The 18,696-nt window shown below is 38.6% G+C and overlaps 1 protein-coding gene across 3 annotated transcripts in view; it reads left to right on the forward strand.

The window, feature by feature from the left end:
• The window catches only part of CNOT7 (CCR4-NOT transcription complex subunit 7), a 20,031-nt gene extending 3,469 nt beyond the window's left edge, over positions 1 to 16,562 (forward strand). For all 3 annotated transcript variants that reach the window (XM_015862263.2, XM_015862265.2, XM_015862264.2), the window contains exons 4-7: positions 730 to 891; positions 8,066 to 8,210; positions 12,448 to 12,558; positions 14,837 to 16,562. In XM_015862263.2, coding sequence (XP_015717749.1) covers positions 730 to 891; positions 8,066 to 8,210; positions 12,448 to 12,558; positions 14,837 to 14,965 — 547 coding nt within the window. In that variant the 3' untranslated portion in view covers positions 14,966 to 16,562. The remainder of the gene's footprint in view (positions 1 to 729; positions 892 to 8,065; positions 8,211 to 12,447; positions 12,559 to 14,836) is intronic.
• Positions 16,563 to 18,696: the final 2,134 nt, after the last annotated feature.

Genomic DNA, 18,696 nt, shown 5'->3' on the forward strand with positions numbered 1-18,696 from the left:
GATTGTACTTTTAAAGTTTTATCCATTTCATTACAAAATACCCAAGAGTTCATAAAAATGGGGGTGGTGAATGAAACAAATGCAGTAATAAAAGGGATCAAGTAAAGCACATTGGGATTTTTTTCCCTCCCTGTTGAACTGTAGGTTCAAAATCTGTCTGTTAAAGAGAAGCTGAAGTTGATGATTTAGAACAAAAATGATAGACTGAATTTCAAGAGTTGACTTACTGGGGCAAGTACTGAATTTCTAATTGTAATGAGGGGGTTTGATGAGAATTGATGCAAGCTTAAACTACAGATAAAAAGAAGGGGTTTGAAAGCAGAACCGATCCAGCACTGGAATTTGGATATTGATGTTAAATCTTTAATATAGCTGGTGTCAGTGCTCCAACTGTTTTGTTACTGAATGAGATCTGTTACCTTAAACTGTAAGGTAACTACATTTGTACACGCAGAGTCTGCAAAAAGGGAGTTCTGTGTAATGAGAAGAGGAACAGGAAGTAGATTTTTGTGATGGAGACTGGAACAGAATTGCTAGGAATAATTGACTGCTAATGAAAGTTAACAAAGCTATGAAAAGTGGTCCTTTTTATAATAAACAAGGAACAAATTCAAGTTGCTGCACCTCTACTGCTATTATAGTCTGTGTAATGGATGGGGAAAAAGAAGTGTTAATGGATTTGTAATCAGCGAAGCCTGTAGATTGAAAAAATGTTCTCTCTGTTTTTAGAGAAGATATGTATGCACAGGACTCTATCGAGCTGTTAACAACGTCTGGTATCCAGTTTAAAAAGCATGAGGAAGAAGGAATTGAGACGCAATACTTCGCAGAACTGCTAATGACATCAGGAGTTGTACTATGTGAAGGAGTCAAGTGGCTTTCATTTCACAGGTAAATTTTGCATGTTAAGTAATTGTTGTCTGTTTTGGTAACCGGGTTTTATGTCTCCTGTTTTAAGCAGCGTACATCTGCAGGTACATATCATATATCTTAATTGGTAAGACTTAGGAAACTATTTCTGCAATGTATGGTGTTGTGTGTTAGAAAAGTAGAGTGTATGGGATGGTAATGGCATCGATAATGGCTTTTTAACAGCAAAACTGTAAGCAAACAATGCATGGAACGCCTAGACCAGCAGGTGGCATTGTGTCTTTAATATCGGGTGTGTTTGCATAATAATAGTAGTGGTGATTTAAAAACAAACTATTTGTAAGCATTTCCTGAGCAAATATAGCTTGTTTCATGGGCAATAGCACAGAATTATTAGTAAAGAGTTTTAGGAAGCAGAGTTATACTTATTGTAGATCTGTTAATATGGGCAGATAAAAATTCTTCAGTTTAGGAGAGCCCTGGTAGAAGTCTTAATTCAAGCAGCAGCAGTGAATATACTCTATCATTCATTCTATTGCAGGAACATATTTTCCAAGTAGAAATAGAAATGAGAATGCCAAAATTCTGTGAATCTGTCAAGATGTGAGGACAGGCTGAGAAAGCTGGGTTCTTCAGCCTAGAGAACAGAGGGCTTTGGGGGGAGGACCTTATAGTGGCCTTCCAGTACCTGAAGGGGGCCTACAGGAAAGCTGGAAAGGAGCTTTTCCTAATGGCATGTAGTGACAGGACGAAGAAAAATGGTTTTAAACTGGAAGAGGGTAGATTTAGACTAGATATTAGGAAGGAATTCTTTACTTTGGAGGCGGTGAGATGCTTGAACAGGTTGCCCAGTGGGGCTGTGAATTCCCCTTCCCTGGAAGCACTCAAGGCCAGGCTGGATGGGGATCTGAGCAACCTGGTCTAGAGAGAGGTGCCTATAGCAGGGGGTTGGAAATAGATGGTCATTAAAGATCCTTCCAACTCAAATTGTTCTATGATTCTATGACCTTCTGTTAATAAGACTTAAACCTTTAAGACTTAGGCATTAGTAATTGCATGTTCAGCTAGATGCCGGGGGTAGCTTGCACTTTTTACAGGCAACAGCAAGTTTAGAGACTTTTTGCTATGTATTGAGTATGTATTGGCATCTTAAATGCTGTTCTCTATGCAAGTCAGCAAAAGTAGAATAAATTTTTTAGCTGAAAATTGGAGGTTTCTTTGCAGTCATTCATATTTATCATGTGTGTTACATTGGTGAGTGGTATTATGTTTGTTATCAAAACTGGAGGGGGGAAACAACAGACCAAATTCTTTGTCCTTAACTGTGAAGTATTAGAAGGGGAGTTTGGAGGAGAGAAAGGTGCATGAAGTATTTAGTCAGAAGTATTTAAGCAACAAGTGGAAAATTGTACATAACAAGGAAAGTAATTGTACGCTTCCCCTTGTGGAAAGAAAAACGAGGAATGAAACTATACAGATGTAACATCTGAATACAAGCTTAGATGAAGATTCTTTGTCTTCGTAGGGGCTTAGAAAGGCATGTTGTTACGTCTTGACACCTGGCAAAGCTGTGGTGCTCAGTATGTGAATTAATGGCCCCTTATACTAAGATTCAGTAAAGTTCAAAAGATTTCTATAAATAATGATATTAAAACAAAAACATTTTGTATAGGGCTGTTAAAGACTCAGATCTGATTGTCTGAAATCATTAAGCAATATATTCCTTAGTAGAAACACTTCTCCCGTTGGACTTTCTTAAAAAATCATCTGTAAGTATGCTTGTTGCCTAATCTGCTTCCAGTGTCTTCCATTCAGGGCTGTCTGCTTATGTTATGTCTTCTCTCTTGAATAATCTTTCTCTGTCTTTCAACTCCAGCAGCAGCTTGGGGAAAATAATGGAATAAGAAATGCCATTGACTGTTTCAAAATAGCCCCAGATTCTGAAGGGGTGTTGAATTAAGTTTCTTTCCTCATTTTAAACCCATTATTAAGTGCAAATTTATAATTTACACATCACAACAGCAGAATAACTCGGGTTGTTCAGGAGAAGAGCTGAGGTATGTCAGGCCTGCAACCTGTGTACCAACAGGTGTTGGCACGAAGAAGCAACTACAGCTATCAAGTGTTGTTCTGCTGTTAACTTAAAGGATGCAGTGTAACCTGTACTATCAAGAGTACATAAGTCACTTGTGCACTAGATATTCTTTTTAAAATATAGCTTTTAAAATTGTGATCGATGACATACGCTGTGCTGATGGTAGTATAAAATGCAGTAATGGGATGTTTAGCAGTTTGCATCAGGCTTTTGGGGTAGTTTTAACAATGTCCATTTGCATCTGCTGAAAAGTCTATCTCTTGTGGACTTCACTGAAAATGTCTTTAGAAATCTTTTTGAGACATCCTCTTAATTCCCTTTGCGAAATACTGAATGACTACAGCTCTGCTGATAGTATTTTAAGGCTTTTCCATTTGACAGAACGTGTTGATGTTAAGTAGAAAACCTTGGAGTAATGGGAGAAATTCTGAGGATGGTAAGGTTTTGCTCAACTATGAAATGAATATGGGTCACATAACGTGCCGCAAAGAATAGTGAGCAGTTGTATCTTAGATTATGTTCTGTTAGTGTAAACTTTAAACCTCATGACAGCTTTGTTTCATGTAGGCTCTCTATGCATTAATTCTTAGAATAGTGAAAAGTTTTTACTTGGTGGTTTCCAACTGTGCTGTTGCTTCTGGTTTTTCAAAATACTCTGATTATTGCTAATGCCTGAAATTTTTAAGTCTCTTAGCACGGTGACAGAGAAGGAAATATTTTTTTCTTAGAGTGAGAGGTAACCTGTTTGGGTTTTGTTTCATTTTCCGTTCTTCAATTTCCCGGAACTCTTATATCATTTTTTCCCCCTAAGATAGTAGCTTCTGAAATAGCTTTCTCTGGATGCTTTCTGTATTTGGTGTAGCTGCCTTTGCATCCAAACCTACTGGCAAGTATGTGTGAATCTGCAGTTTTGTTAGATGTGACTGAAGGAAGTTTTTCATTGTCACCAATTTTCATATACTGCTGCTTCATAGGAGACTATGTTAAATATTTAGCGTGTTAAAATATGTTTGAGTTGATGAGAGAAAAAGGTGAGGCACTGAATTTATAATTCTTGTCATAGTCAAGAGAGTTGTAGATATTTAGCAGTCTAGCCACTTGTAAAACAACAGCTCACGTTCTGTTTTGGGGTGTTTGGTTTGCTGATATAGTGAAGCCTATGTGCAATCTTCTTGATATTCTTTGGGAGGCACTGTGGATGGGTCTTTTAGGCTTTAATGTATCTTTTTTTGGGGAGGCTGGGAAGTTCTTAGCAATTGAATTTCATTAATAATTTATGTCTAACTGCTTTTATTAAAACTTAAAACCTATTGGCTCCCATCTATATGAATATATAGCTAGTTATACAACGGAGTAAAGCTTTTTCAGCCCTGTCAGGTATTATTTATTTCAGAGCCTATTGGTGCTTGGGTAAAGGATAAAGTAGTTCATTCTTAATTGTCTATCTGTTTTTTCTTTTCTTTTTTTTTTTTTTATTTCTTTCCTGGGTAATGAGTGAAAGAAACATAGTCACATTTGATCTTCTCTTGATAGTCTTGTTGCCTACAGCTGTCCATGTTGATTGAAAAACAGTGGTTGTAAGAGTGCTTATGGTGCTGTATAGCTCCAGGGATTGGGGCTAGCTGCACTTACTAACTTTAAAGTGATTGTATTAGAAATTGTGAAAGCTTTCTAAGAATGGAAGCTTCCCTGCTCCAGGGTATAAACCAACCACTAATTGCCTGGTAGAGTATTAGAAGAAAACTTCACTAATGAGCAGGTAATTACATAATTGCTCACTCTGAGCCTTCTTACCCTTCTGTTGGCAGTCAGCGGTGGCCACTTGAAAATGTTTAAACTAAGTGTATCTTAGCCTTGAATTGGAATGACAGTCCTTACATCTTTTTAAGTTTGGATGACTGGAGCGTATCAAACCCCAGAAGTATACTAACAACATAGTGAATGCCTTGATACCACATCATGATTAGCTGTGTGTGGTTTTCTGATTGTTGTTACAAGCACAACAGGAGTAAGTGTAAGCAGAACTATCAGAAATGTAAGAGAGAACTTGGTTGAGCTGACTAAAACTAGTTTGTGCTTTGGATCCACGAACAGATATCTAACAAATGCTGCTGTGTAATGGAAGGGTAATTCAGTTAAATAAATTCACCATTCACACATAGTGTTCAATTTTCTGTGTGAGGATTCCAAAATGAATGTATCTATAACAATCTTTGGAGAAAAAAATTCTTACCATTGCAAAGTTGCTATAGACTGTTCCTTCTCAGTGCAAATACTAAATGAATCCTTTGTTCTGATAGTATTTCCTTCCCATAGAAATTGGAAGTGTTTTCTAATAGTCCAGTCATATAATTTGTTTAAAACAGGGTGAATACAAGTATTGTTTTCTATTCTGGAAAATTTTTGATACAGTTGTTATATTTGAATCACAAGAAAAACAGATGTCAGGAACTCACTGAGTTTATAAATAAGCTCTGTAGTCTCTAGAGGATTAAGAGTCTACTTAATCCTGAGCAGTTTTGTTTGCTTTCTTTCACTAATGGGGCTTTCTTTTTTTTTTCCCCACCTTGTTTGTGGAGGGCTACCCTTCTGTCATAGGTGATCTAATCAAATAAAGCTTCCAAGCTTTTGTTTTGATAGTATGCAATGGATACAGTCCTAAGACTGCACTGAAAACCTCTATCTTTGAATCCTTTGCACCCTGGTCTGGTGGTTGCTGCTGTGAAGCTTGGACTGCTGCCAGCACAGCTTCAAAGCAGTGGTTGCAGCACAGGATTCATTCAGCTTGAAATTCCTGTTTAGCACAGTGGAAAATCCCTTGGGGGAGCTGCAGTAGTCTATACCATCTGTATATCTTGTATTAATGGACTTGTAGTAAACAATACATTTTCTCCCTTTGTGTTCAAGACTTTCTGCTCTCTGCCAGGAAGTTCTTAAGATTAAGGTGATGTGGAGATCTTAGTCCTATACAAAAGGTACAAAAAGCAAACCTTTTTATGAGTATGTAAGCTAAAGCTTTAAGCCTTCATCAGCAATCACCAGTCTAAGTTGATGCTAAGTATCTGCAGGATCTGTAGTACAGTGCTCTTATCTGATTTGTTTATAGAATGATAGAATCACTAGGGTTGGAAAACATCTCTTAAGATCATCTAGTCCAAATGTCCACCTACACCAATATCCAAACAGAACCTCCCCTCGTGCAATTTGAGGCCTTTCCCTCTCATCCTATCACCTGGGAGAAGAAGCTGACCCCCTCTCTTCCTGTGACTTCCTTTCATGTAGCTGTAGAGGGTAACTGTTATAATTAATTGTATTGTCATGTATTACTCACCTCACAGCTAATGCTGAAAGACCCCAGTCAAGAATTTGGACCTTGTTGCAAAATTCTTTTAGGGTGTGATACTCACGCAACCAGGAATGGACATCATGGAAACTGAGAATTCATGTCTGGGTGGCCACCCCTTCACTTGAATTAGACTGTGAATGTGTTGTGAATGCTCCTTAAACAGTATAAGCTGACAGCCTTCAGTTGAGCAGTCCTGCTGGTACAGTCATTTTTGAAGTTGATTACCAGCTGTTGTGGTTTAACCCAGCAGGCAGCTCAGCACCACGCACAGCCTTTCACTTGTTTTTACCCCCACCTCGATGGGATGAGAATTGGAGGGGGAAGAAAAGCAACAACAAAGCACCAACAAAGTAGAGCTTGTGGGTGGAGATAAAAAAAAACTCTCATCTAAAACAGAAAAGGAAGAGAGAAATAACAGTAATCTTAGTTATGCATACACACAAAACAAGTGATGCGTGATGCAGTTGCTCACCACCCACTGATAGATATCTAACCGGTTCCCCCTGAGCAACTGCCCTCAATTTAATGGCTTTCATGTGATGTCATGTGGTGTGGGGAATCCCTTTGGCTAGTTTAGGTCAGCTGTCCTGGTTCTGTCCCCTCTCAGCTCCTTGTGCCCTTGCAGTCCCCCTTGCTAACAGGACAGTGTGAGAAGCTGGGAAACTGAAATGTCCTTGATGCTGTACAGCACTGCTCAGCAGCAACTAAGCCGTCAGTCATAATCAATGTAGCTTTTCTTCTAAAGTGGCAGCATAGCATCATACCAGGTGCTATGAAGACAACCAACTCTGTCCCATGTGAGCACAGGACACCCAACAAAATCTAGGAACCTGTTTAATTCAATGCTAACCTAATAACATGCAGGATAACGTGTCAGTCTCCTGTCCGGTTCAGTGCATGATTTGTGTGAGCAATCCTGCAAGTACAAGGGATTAGGAAGGATCAGATTTATGATCAGATCGTGAATAATCTGGTTTATTACCTCCGCCTTCCTAAGAAAAAGGATAAGTAGTTATCAGTCCTGCTTACCGTGTACTTTAAACCCTCTGCTTCATCTTACAACCCTTTGTAAAAGTAGTCTGTTTCATGCTTTCTGTTTCTACTACCACACCCCCTTCCTATGTCCTCTTTCTTTAGTCAAGGATTATGGAGAGAAGGAAGTCTTCCCAAGCTCTTCTCCACCATGCACACTGTAAAACCTCAGTTTTTTTCTACCTAGCCTTGTATGTACACACAGATTTTTCAAACTTGTTCTGTCATTGCCTTCCAAATGAGTCACAGTCCACAAGCTACTAAAAGTGGTTAGCTGTTTAACTTTGTGCTGATTAAGTTGGGAGAGCTGAATGGCAGCCTGCTCTTCATCACTGCTGAGGATTAAACTTACCTCCAACATAATGTGTTTACTCGTGGAAGTCAACAATTGCTTTGGATTTCAGAGTGGAAGCCTGTTCCTCTCTTTCAGTCTGGTGAATCAGCTAGGTGTCTTTCTGTTTAAGTTCTTGTTTGCAGATCTGATTAGAAGATCTGATAGCAGGTCATGTTTTTGCTTCTTCACGTGGCCGCTTGAGGATAAAATAAAATGTTTTCTCTGGAAGCTGCAGTGGGGCCGTTTACACTAATTCTTACTCTGTTGTAAGAGTCAAAGCTGCATTGGACTAGGCAAAATATCTTCCTCTTAATGTCTAGTAGCCTTCAAGTCAGAAGTGAAGAGTGTTTTTATATTATTTGACTGTATTGTTTTTGTTAATTTGCAGTGGATATGACTTTGGTTATCTAATCAAAATCCTGACCAACTCTAATTTGCCTGAAGAAGAGCTGGACTTCTTTGAGATACTGCGATTGTTTTTCCCTGTCATCTATGATGTAAAGTATCTCATGAAGAGTTGCAAAAATCTGAAGGTAAGTAATCTGTTAGTGGTTCAGTCCAGACATTTTTTTGTGGGGAGGGGAGAATACCTTCTGCTAAAAGCTTATCTTCTGTATCCTGGTTTTCCACTTTTGCTCTGGTTATATCCATTAAACAGGACTTGAACTTGGTGCATATTTAATATTAAAGGCTATTGATAGAGGCAGGCAGAAGTGCACGTCAACTTTTATAACTACTTACCAGTTAAAAAATATTGTGTTGGCACTGTATTTATAGCTATGCCCAGTTTTTGTTGCCAGATGATAAACTCATGTTTGGGATATAGATCCTTCACTTCTTGAGCAATAAGAATTGTTGGGTTTCACGTACTCTTATTTCCTCATTGTGCAGTCCACTAAAGGGCTGCAGTCGTCTTCACAAAGGTAATTGCAACGGTGATGCTGTGGAAGTCTCTTGGGAAGAGGAATGGAGTGAAGAATGTTTCAGATGGCCCTATAAGGAAAGATAAAGAGCAGCGTATATTCAGAAGCAGCACGTGACTTCTAGAGGAAAAAAAAATAAAGTAGTTTTAGAAACTAATCTCTCATATCAGGCCAGCAGGGCTGCTAATTGGCATGACGTTTGGAGACTTAATTGAACTGGAAAATGAATTGAAACAAAGTATGTTGAAGGGGAAGACAGCGAAGTGAAAGATGCTACAGGGATTGTTAACGACTGTACTTGCTAAAGAACTTTAAGATTCTGGACTGCTACGGGAATGAAGTGCACCACTCACCTGAAGCAATAAATGACTTTGTTGCTTATATGGAAAATAACTTGATTTTTTTTAGTCTTTCTTAAAAAGAACGTGAATAAACAAACAAGAGCATTGGCTGTAGTACAACTAAATCCTGAGGCATTTCACTTCCTCATGCTGAATGAGTGGTCTGCATGGAGTTAATAGTCCTTTGTTTCCTTGAGGTGTTTAGTGTGTCATTTAAATAGTAGCATCCAAAGATGTGTAATTTCTTTTGTGAACCAAATTGCTGATAATGGAGATCTCCCTTTTAGTTATTAAGAAAAGTATACTTACCGGACTTCATCCAGTTATTGGGAAAACCAGTTGGGCAAATGGCTGGACATTAGAGAACATTTTAGACATGTTTTTTCTTCACAGAAGCTAGAAAGGAAAAAAAACCATCAAGCTTCAGAAGTCTCCTAAGGGTTAGGGGCAGCAAATTCAGCACCACCACCAACAAAAAAAAACCCACAAACTTTCTCACTTCTGAGTGAAGTAAAATGTCTCTTGTCTTTGTGGTGGTGATATACTTATCAAGAACAGTATGTATCATCTACTTCAGTGACCTGGGAAAGGCAACAAAATGGCATTCCATAGTGCTGTTCCATAGGTGATATTCCAAGTGGTTTTGGGGAGGAGAGAGTTATATTGTCACTTAATTAAGGCAGTTGTGTGTAACTTGCACTGTTTAGAGATTCAAATGCATTTTGGAAGATAAGAAAAACCTTCATGAGTCTTCTTTCAGCAAAAATTAAGAACAAAGGTGTCTTTTTGAGCATTTAATATGTAGGTGAGCTTTCCTGCAGCAAATCTTATTCTTCTTAGCTGCAGATTGGTAATGACAGGAGGGAATGTGGGCTATCCTACCACTCTAAGCACCAGCAAATGAAATTATTGTGGACTTGTACTGTTCTGAGAGCAGCTGTCTGAAAAGAAAAGTTGCTAAGTGTTGCATATTGTGACTCAAAAATTGTCATGTTTGGTCTCTATTAAATGGCAGAGAATTGAACTGCTGTGCAGTGGTCCTTTATTGACTTTTATAAGTTATTTTCATACAAAAAACAGACTTACTCTAAGCTTCCCACCTACCTCTGCCCTCACATAGCCAAAAGTGAATTTTTAGCATTGATAAGACAAGTGTTTGAGGATGTGGAAACTGTTTGCTGCTCTTACAATGAATCCACAGTATGCTACTCTAACAAAAATGGACATCAGTGTACTACACAGCAGGCAGACTGTGACTAACTCGAGGTACTTGTGTAGTACAGGTTAAATTCCTGCTTGGGGTCTAAAAATCTTTTCATGCAGGCAACTCCATACAGTTTTTGCAGTAATAGCAGTTCTAAAGTAGATTTATAGGCTGTTCTTTCATTTTCTTCTGAATCCCTTTCTACTGCCTTTCTTCCCCACAAGTTAAATATTCTTATGTAGAGCGTGAAGTCTTTCCTGTAATAAAATTTCAGTAGCCTAATAATCTTTGGAGGCAATTGTAATGATATGTTTACAAATGTATCTACTGGTGACTATATGTATTGGAAGGGTTATTTTCAAAGCCTTCTTTGCTTTGCTGCTGTTCCTATAAATTTTGCAGCCACTGTGTAAATAGTACTGATTTGTGATATCAGGTGCTAAGTGAAGCTGGTATAGATAGCCTAACAGCTAGCACTACGTAATGATGAGGCGATGTTAAGTGTCAGCTTGGGAAAGTCAAGAGTTTACAAACAGCAAATAGTGCTTTGGAAAGGCAACTGCTGTTGCTAATGCCAATAGGAAAGTTAGGTTGTAGAGAATGTGCTTTTATTTGAGATCTGATTGATTTTCTGCCCATCATCCCTGAACTTCCTTAAGGGTCTAACTTAAACCACTGAATTAGTGTATATGCAGTGATTGAATGTTATCTCTAAGCAAAGGAAGAAAACAAACTTCAGTGCTTGACTGTACTACATATAGGGTAATTCTCAAATTTAAGCAAGTGATACTCACCTGTTCAAGCTAGAATAAAGCTAGACATGCCAGTACCGTGTTGGTTTGCTTGGTGTTACTTGGGAATGTTATTACTGGAGATTTGTTTTTAAGATGTGTTGCATTTAGATTCATAGAAATTTTCATAATGTTAGGTCTGACCTCTTGGTCAGATTTCTGTTAGTGTATCAATTCTAACACTGACTGTTATACTTTTACCTCTTATTGTTTCCTTTTCCGTGGTTGAAACAGGCTAAAGGTTTTGAGGACACAGGTAACCTCAGATGCTGGGCAGTATTGATTTAAGATCGTTTTGTCTGTGTGATGTTTTTACCCTGCAAAGGCTTGTATTTTCACTAAAGGCTTCTCCTTTTCTCCTTGGTTTTTGATCTTTCTGGACTATAAGGCACATGCCACATGCTTTAGTGCATTTCTAGGGATTTAAGGCTTAATGTTTTTTAAATAGTACAAAATTATATTCCCACAGTTTACAAAGATCACAGTTGAAGTATCATGCACATCACTTGAAAGATAGATGTATCTACATAAAACCAAACTAAATTTCTGACTGTTTGCTTCTGTAAATGGTTATTATAGGTCTTATAGGGGCAGGTAGGTTTGCAGTGATTTCTGTACCTTTTCAGTATGTTATTTCAAACCATGTGTCAGCATTCAGGCAGTGAGTGTTAAATGGTTCCTTTTTGCATGTGGGATGCTTATACTCTTCTGTAAGAGGTAAGTTTCATTCCATGTGGTGTGATTGTTAAATATACATCTCTGAGAGGAAGTTGACTTATGTCTTTGGTTTTCATTGTGTTGAAAAAACAACTTGCAAAACAGAAATCCATCATTTGTATGTTCTTTGTTCCTACCCTCTTGAGGCAGTTAATGGAACAAGTTTTAAAGATGAGTAGAATGTCTTGTAGGGTTGGGCTGTGTACTTGGGTTGTTTTTTTTTCCTTATTTTCCTGTAGCTTCCTAGATATTTAAGGATACTCCTAGTTTTTATAAAGGGAACTGAAAAACCCTCAAATGGTCTGTTAAAAAGTGGAAGAGAAAATGAGTCTGTTTCAGAGGAAGCCTGGATACTTTTAACAAAGCACCCATTTGTAAGAACTTGAATTCTTGTATTTGTAGAATGACATTTTTACTGTTTAAACTTTCATTCAAATAGAAGGGTTATAGGAACACCTTGTTTTGTTCTTCAGCTTTGCCAGTCCTTGCAACCTCTTGAAGGGATTGTTTTGTTAAGTAGCAGCGTCTGTTCCCTCGGGAGGATGGAACATGAAGCAGTAGTAGTTCTATTGGACACAGGCGCTGCTTGATTTAAGCTCCTCTGAGATGGAACTGAATTCAACTGTTGATAGAGAAAGCTTTATCTTCCATCAAAGAGACTATTTAAGCTTCTGTGCAAGCATTTAAAATATGCTGAAGTTGAAAGTCTGGTATAACAAGTTCTTCCCAAATACTGATGTTTGGTTTTGTTTTCATTTTTTTTTTCAGCAGTTAACAAATGTTTTCATTTTCAGGGTGGATTGCAAGAAGTGGCTGAGCAGTTAGAGCTGGAAAGGATAGGACCACAGCATCAGGCAGGATCTGATTCTTTGCTCACAGGAATGGCCTTTTTCAAAATGAGAGAAGTAGGTGCACGTGTCTTGGTTTTGTCTCCATAGTAGTAATTTGCTGTAATAGATGGAATTGCTGATTCTGTTACGTCTGATGAATTTTATGGTGATCTCTAAGGGGCTTCAGAGGCCCCTGCTTTCTTGACAGACTTAAGACTGTGTTTTCCCCAGACTAAGTGTAAACCAGCCCTACTGTTTTCCCTGTTTAGCTACTGTGAGCATCACTGCTTGTTTTCATTGTATGGCTGGCTTTGTTGTTGTTGTTGTTTCTTTCTTTCCATTGCCTGTTTTGCAGGATTTCTTCTGCAAAGTGGCTGCTGGAGCCAGGCTCTTTTCTGGGTAACTGTATTCGGGCTGCTTTTCTGCAGAGCTTCTGCTGAGCTGTAATACCCAGCTGGTGTGCACTGCTGCCTGTGCCAGGCCTAGCAGCAGGGAATGAGCAGCTCTGCCTGCGCTGGCTGCTTCCAGCTAAAACTTGCGGGGTACATATGTATTAAACCTGTAGGCTGCTGCAGAGAACGATGCAATTGTTCATCCTGAGTTCACCTTTGGTAAAGCACAGACAAAATAACTCAGATTCTAAAACATGTCAGTCAATTTTGCAGAAAGGGAAATCAAGACTTGTAAGCTTTGTGTGTCCATGCTACTTGTCTGCATGCATTGGGAGAATATTAGGATATTTTGTATGAGCAGAATAAACAAATTCTAAACAGGCTTCTTGAAAGCAGTTACACTGGACAAATGCTGGGGCATCTGAATGTGACATTCTGCCAGGAATTTGGTGTCATTTAATAGTGGCGATAGCGAGCCTCATCTTTTTGTAGGGTTTAGTGTTGAATGCTGAGGCTTCTACTTGCTGTAACGTGGCCTTTTTTATAAAGGAAAAAAGCCGACTGTGAGTTTCTAACAACTGCTAGTGAAACAGCAGATGAAATATAAGTGCTGTGATGTAATCTGGCTTGCTCATCACAATGCTGTTCTCCTCTCCTGAAACTGTTGATGTTGTTGAGCTGGTCATGGGTTACGTAGAGGATGTTGCTTATGATGTGGTCCACCTGTGATCTTCACAGGTGCTGTTAACTGCAATCTTTTGTATTTGAACCAAAATCTAAAGCAAATAAAGGAAGGTATTTGATTATACCTAAGGTGCAAGGTGCTGACTTTCAAAACCCATGATCGCCATGTAACAAATTGCATGTTATTATTAAAGAGTTTGTTGTCTCAGAGAAAAGAAATGTAGCTTTTAGTACAAATCATTTGTTTAAATAAGCCAACAAAGATTGATTGTTTTTTCAGGGTTTCTTTTAAAATACAACATTTTGAAGTAAGAACATCCTAGTCAAGAGCAGCAAATATACTTAGAGTGCACTTCTAAAGCCTTTTCAGTTGAGTTCAATGTTTAGCAATGTACGCTGGAGTGAAAAACGTTGTTTCACAATGTTTTTAAACGTACAAAATAGTGCTGATAAGTGTTAATAATTGCTTTTGGAACTTCAACTTGCTGGTTCGAGTCCCAGCCAAAAAATTTGGATCTTTTTCTTCCCATCAGAGATGTGTTAATATTGATGCTGGAACAGCAAGCTGTGGTTTAGAGGTTTTCCTCTCTGCTTATTATTCCTGCAGTACAGAACCTGAAAGGTTCTATTGATAATTAAGACTTTTAAAGTCTTATGTAAATGTAGTCTTGGTTAAAAAAAAAAAAAAGCAGTTTCCTTTAATGTTGCTGCTCATTGTTAAATGAAGCCCTCTTAGAGGATGTAGCTGAGAAATGCAGGAAGATACATTTGCCGAACTCAGTAGTTTCTGTGCTTGAGCACGTACCTCCTCATTCTCACCTCACACCCACGTAGTATAAATCTGTTTTAAGACAAGGTGTGATGGAACCCCCACAACAATAAGCAGGTAAACTGTGGGCACTTGCAATGAATACCAAACATACATCTGCTGTGAGAAAGCAGAAAGAAATATGCCAGAGAAAATATTTTGTTGTGCTTTCAGAAAAGCAAGTAATAACGGAGGTAATACCAAACTGCCAAAACATGGTCGTTTTGGCAGGTGAGGTGCACAGGTGACTGTTTGTATTCCTTCCTTTAAACAATTGCACTGTATAGCACATTTTGATCATGTGTTGAGATTAAATGCATTGTTATGCTAATTCTGTCATTTGAATCTTGGGATGTGATATGCAGTGCTAAAACCAACAGTGTAATGTCTTTTAGCCTTTCTGTCATTCTGTTTAAACTGGGTGTTTTTGGTGGCATTAATTTGTGTCTTTTTCTTTTTAACACTTCAGATGTTCTTTGAAGATCACATTGACGATGCCAAATATTGTGGCCACTTGTATGGCCTTGGTTCGGGGTCATCTTATGTACAAAATGGCACGGGAAATGCTTATGAAGAAGAAGCCAACAAGCAGTCATGACACGAAATGAAAGGCCGTCTTTTTGAGCTCCACATGCTTGTACATACGTTTTATCTCTGGTTGAACCCCTTGGACAATAAGGCTTTTTTTCTCCCTTTCTCAGCACACTTTCTTTTCTGCCTTTCTATGTATTAAACCTGACTGTTCCTATCACAGATTTTGATCTTGATATTGATATGTAGAATTTTATGGGTTACTTTTGGAGTCATAACTAGCCCATTTGTAAAGAAGCTTGTGTAGGATCAGTGTGGCAGAGAGAAGGGGAAAGCTAAATCATTATGAATAGTATGGTAAACTTGCCTATATCGGTCTTTGGTCTTAGGTTTTTTGTCTCTTTCCCCTCCCTTCTCCAAATTAACTCATGCTGATTGTAACTAACTTCCCCGTTCATGTCTGTTCCTTCCAGTATGCAGGCGTTTTAGCTATTCAAGATTGTGGACCATCAAATTTGCACTTTAGAGAGCAACTCTGACTCAATCCTCTGTTTCATTTGAAGTTTTTTTTTTCCCTTCTGCCCTTAGCTAGGAAACAATAATCCTCCAAGTTCAGCAGCTTCACACTGTATTTTTGGCATCTTTTGGTATTTCAACCCATAGAACATGACATTTGCTGTATAACCTGCATTCGTTCAAGCAAAACAAACTACTGAAACCATAGTAACTGCTGTTGTTTTACTAGTGTTCTGCCATCAAACACGTCCTGCACATGCCAACTGCTGGTTGGCTGGCTGCTTTAGATCCGCTCTGTGAGGAGGGAAAGAAGCTTGAGAAGACAGCTTTAAACCCTTCAGGAAAAGAACAGCTGTGACTTTACCACCTTTGCCATTAAGCTGAGATTTGAAGGCTATTGGAATAGTAGGAATTTTGTAATGGCGCACTTCCCTTGATTAACTTTTATTCTAGTGACACATATACAACAAATATTTTTTTATGAAGTCGTATTTATTATGTAGGTGATTTGACAACTTTTGGAAGTCAGTTCAGTTCAAGATAAAACCCAAAGATCTGAAAAAAAACACAAAACAACCCTATTTAACTGAATTAGGACAACTAAATTGTGCTTTTTTGTAGTTGCTACAAAGACAGATGTTACAGATATTTGTTGTAAAACAACAAAATATAAATAACTTAGAACAAATAAAGTTACTTGAGGATTGTAATGCTAGTTTATTTTTGAGTATATCGTAGCAATATATTTTAGATATATTGTTTTAAAGGACCCTAAAATACGTTCTTATCTCTGCTTACCATGTGTACAGAGCAGTTGTGCAGGAGGCATTTTTGGTATTGAATAGCTAAATCCGAGCCTGAAATGATGGAAAGTGCGACATTGTGTGCCTGGGTGTGCGTGCGCGCGTAGCGGTGTGCGTGTTCCACTCGGAAATCAATCATAGAAAAACTCCAGATGTTCGCCAATTCTTCTGTTTACCTTGTACTGCAAAGACGAATAACAGATGGCACCAAATACCTTTTTCATTGGGTTACAACGATGTAACTGGGTGGTCCTTTTTAAACAACAAATAATTTGCATAACAGAGGGTATTTGTTTTTAAAGCTTTTGTAAATAAAGGCCTAAAAAATGTTTTCTTACATAACAAGAGACTGGTGGTTTTGTTGAAGTTGTATTTTTCCTCCTGGAATGTATGTGTTACAGACAGTGTGTGATACAGACAGTAATACTGTACTGCTCTTTTGTTTGGACATGATGATTCTCTTCCTCTGTTTGGGAAGTGATGCAGTTTGCTGCTTGCTGATTGATGCCTCATCCAGAGCTGACTTCTGTTTGCACTGACTCCCACTGACCTGCATGGCTAGAGTGGTAACTACAGCTTAGTTCTGAAGCGACCAAACTCCACTGGTGATTTCTGTTGGTATCATTATGCATTAGGTAAGGGAGTGTTATCTTATTTTTAACTTTGTTTGTCTTTGGCTTTAACAAGAAGATGGGCACTGTCTGACAGAAGGACACAATGCATTCTTACAGTGGTATCAAATTCTGCCTTTTAGTATTTAGGTTTGACTAAAAATTATGTATATGCGCAGAATGAAGAACCCCTGAAATCAATACATTTGTTTTCAGCTTTAATAGCTGATAGAGGCAAATATAATGAAATATCCTGAAAGGTTCTTAGAGTGAGAGTGGGACAGGTCTCTTCTCACTGGTGACAAGTGGCAGGATGATGGGAAATGGCCTCAAGTTGCACCAGGGCAAGTTTAGGTTGGATATTAGGAAGAACTTCTTTACAGAAAGGGTAGTTAGGTACTGGAATAGGCTCCCCAGGGAGCTGGTTGAATCACCATCCCTGGATGTGTTTAAGAGCCATTTGTATGTGGTGCTCAGGGATATGATTTAGCAGAGGGTTGTTAGAGTTAGGGTACTATGGTTAGGCTGTGGTTGGACTTTATGATCTTGAAGGTCTTTTCCAACCTGGGTAATTCTATGATTCTATGATAATTAACTTTTGGAGGGAATGACTTTTCTAAGAACTTTGGGGTTTTGTTTTGAAGTAACTTTCTAGGTATGGGTGATGGGATGTTTTTAGAGGCTTGTGAAAGTGTGTGTATGATAAGAGCTCTAGATCAGAGTGGGATGTGCTTTTCAATTGACTGTTGTGCATCCTGCATGCTACTCTGTGCCTTGCTTTGCTTCCAGTCATGGGTATATCAGAGCTGGGCCTCCCTTTGCTGGAAGAACCTAAACCCAAGGATAAGCAGGAGGTGTGCATTGGGTGTCCCGGGTGCAGAGGACCATAAGCCTGCAGGATCAGGCTGAATTTTTATAAGCCAAGCCTAAAATTCTCATGGTACGTTTGACCTTAAGCAATTACATTTAGTTTCTTTTTTCCTGGGGTGGGAAAAAAAAAGAAAAGCAACAAAAGTCCTTAAAAGCCATTGATCAACGGTAAACTAAGATTATGCTTTATTCTGTGTGAGAACTCTTGGTCTGATCAAATGCAATCCCGCGTGATGAGAGTTGGTTACAGCTGGGAGGCATCTTTGCAGCACTGCTGTGCCATAATTAGATTTAGTTTCCATTAAGGAGTGACTTGCATGGGGAGTTGTCAAGATTATGAAGAAAAAAAAAGGTCATCTCCTTTTATGTATAGGACTGGTACTTGTAAACTGCGGAGTCTGAAATATCAATCTGTTTCCAAAGCGGACAGATTAAATTGCTTTTGTGAAAATAAATGTAAAGGCAGAGTTCCAGCTGTCTAGACATGCACATTTTTGTTCAGAGACAGGAATTCTCTTTGCAGGCTTCTCCTCTTCCCAATCCATTTGAAATCTATTGTTGGAGGTTTGTCAGAAGAAATGCAGTATCGAAAGCTGTTGTCTGATTTGACTTTATTTTTCTCACTTGTATTTTTGGCTCTCGGAGTCAGATGTTCCAGGAACATTATGTTCTGTCACTTCTTTTTTATTTTTTTTTAAAGCATTTAATCCCTTTCCTCATTGAAACTAGGCAAGAAGAATCTTTGAGATGGGAGAAAACAGGTCTGAAATGGATTTTTGAGTAATCACTCAGGATTGATACAGACACTGACTGTGCAATGGTTGGGCTAAGAAAGACAAAGTCTATCTGGAATTTAATCTGATAAGGGGATTTGAAAAGCAACAAACAAGCCTGAATGTTGTCATTGTAGTGGTAGGGGTAGTTTCCTGAAGAGGAGAATGGATCTCAGCCCTGCCTTCAAAAGAGGACCCATGGGTACTGCAGACCACTTGGTGTCA

This window comes from Coturnix japonica, chromosome 4 (genome assembly GCF_001577835.2).
Source record: "Coturnix japonica isolate 7356 chromosome 4, Coturnix japonica 2.1, whole genome shotgun sequence".
Taxonomy (NCBI): domain Eukaryota; kingdom Metazoa; phylum Chordata; class Aves; order Galliformes; family Phasianidae; genus Coturnix; species Coturnix japonica.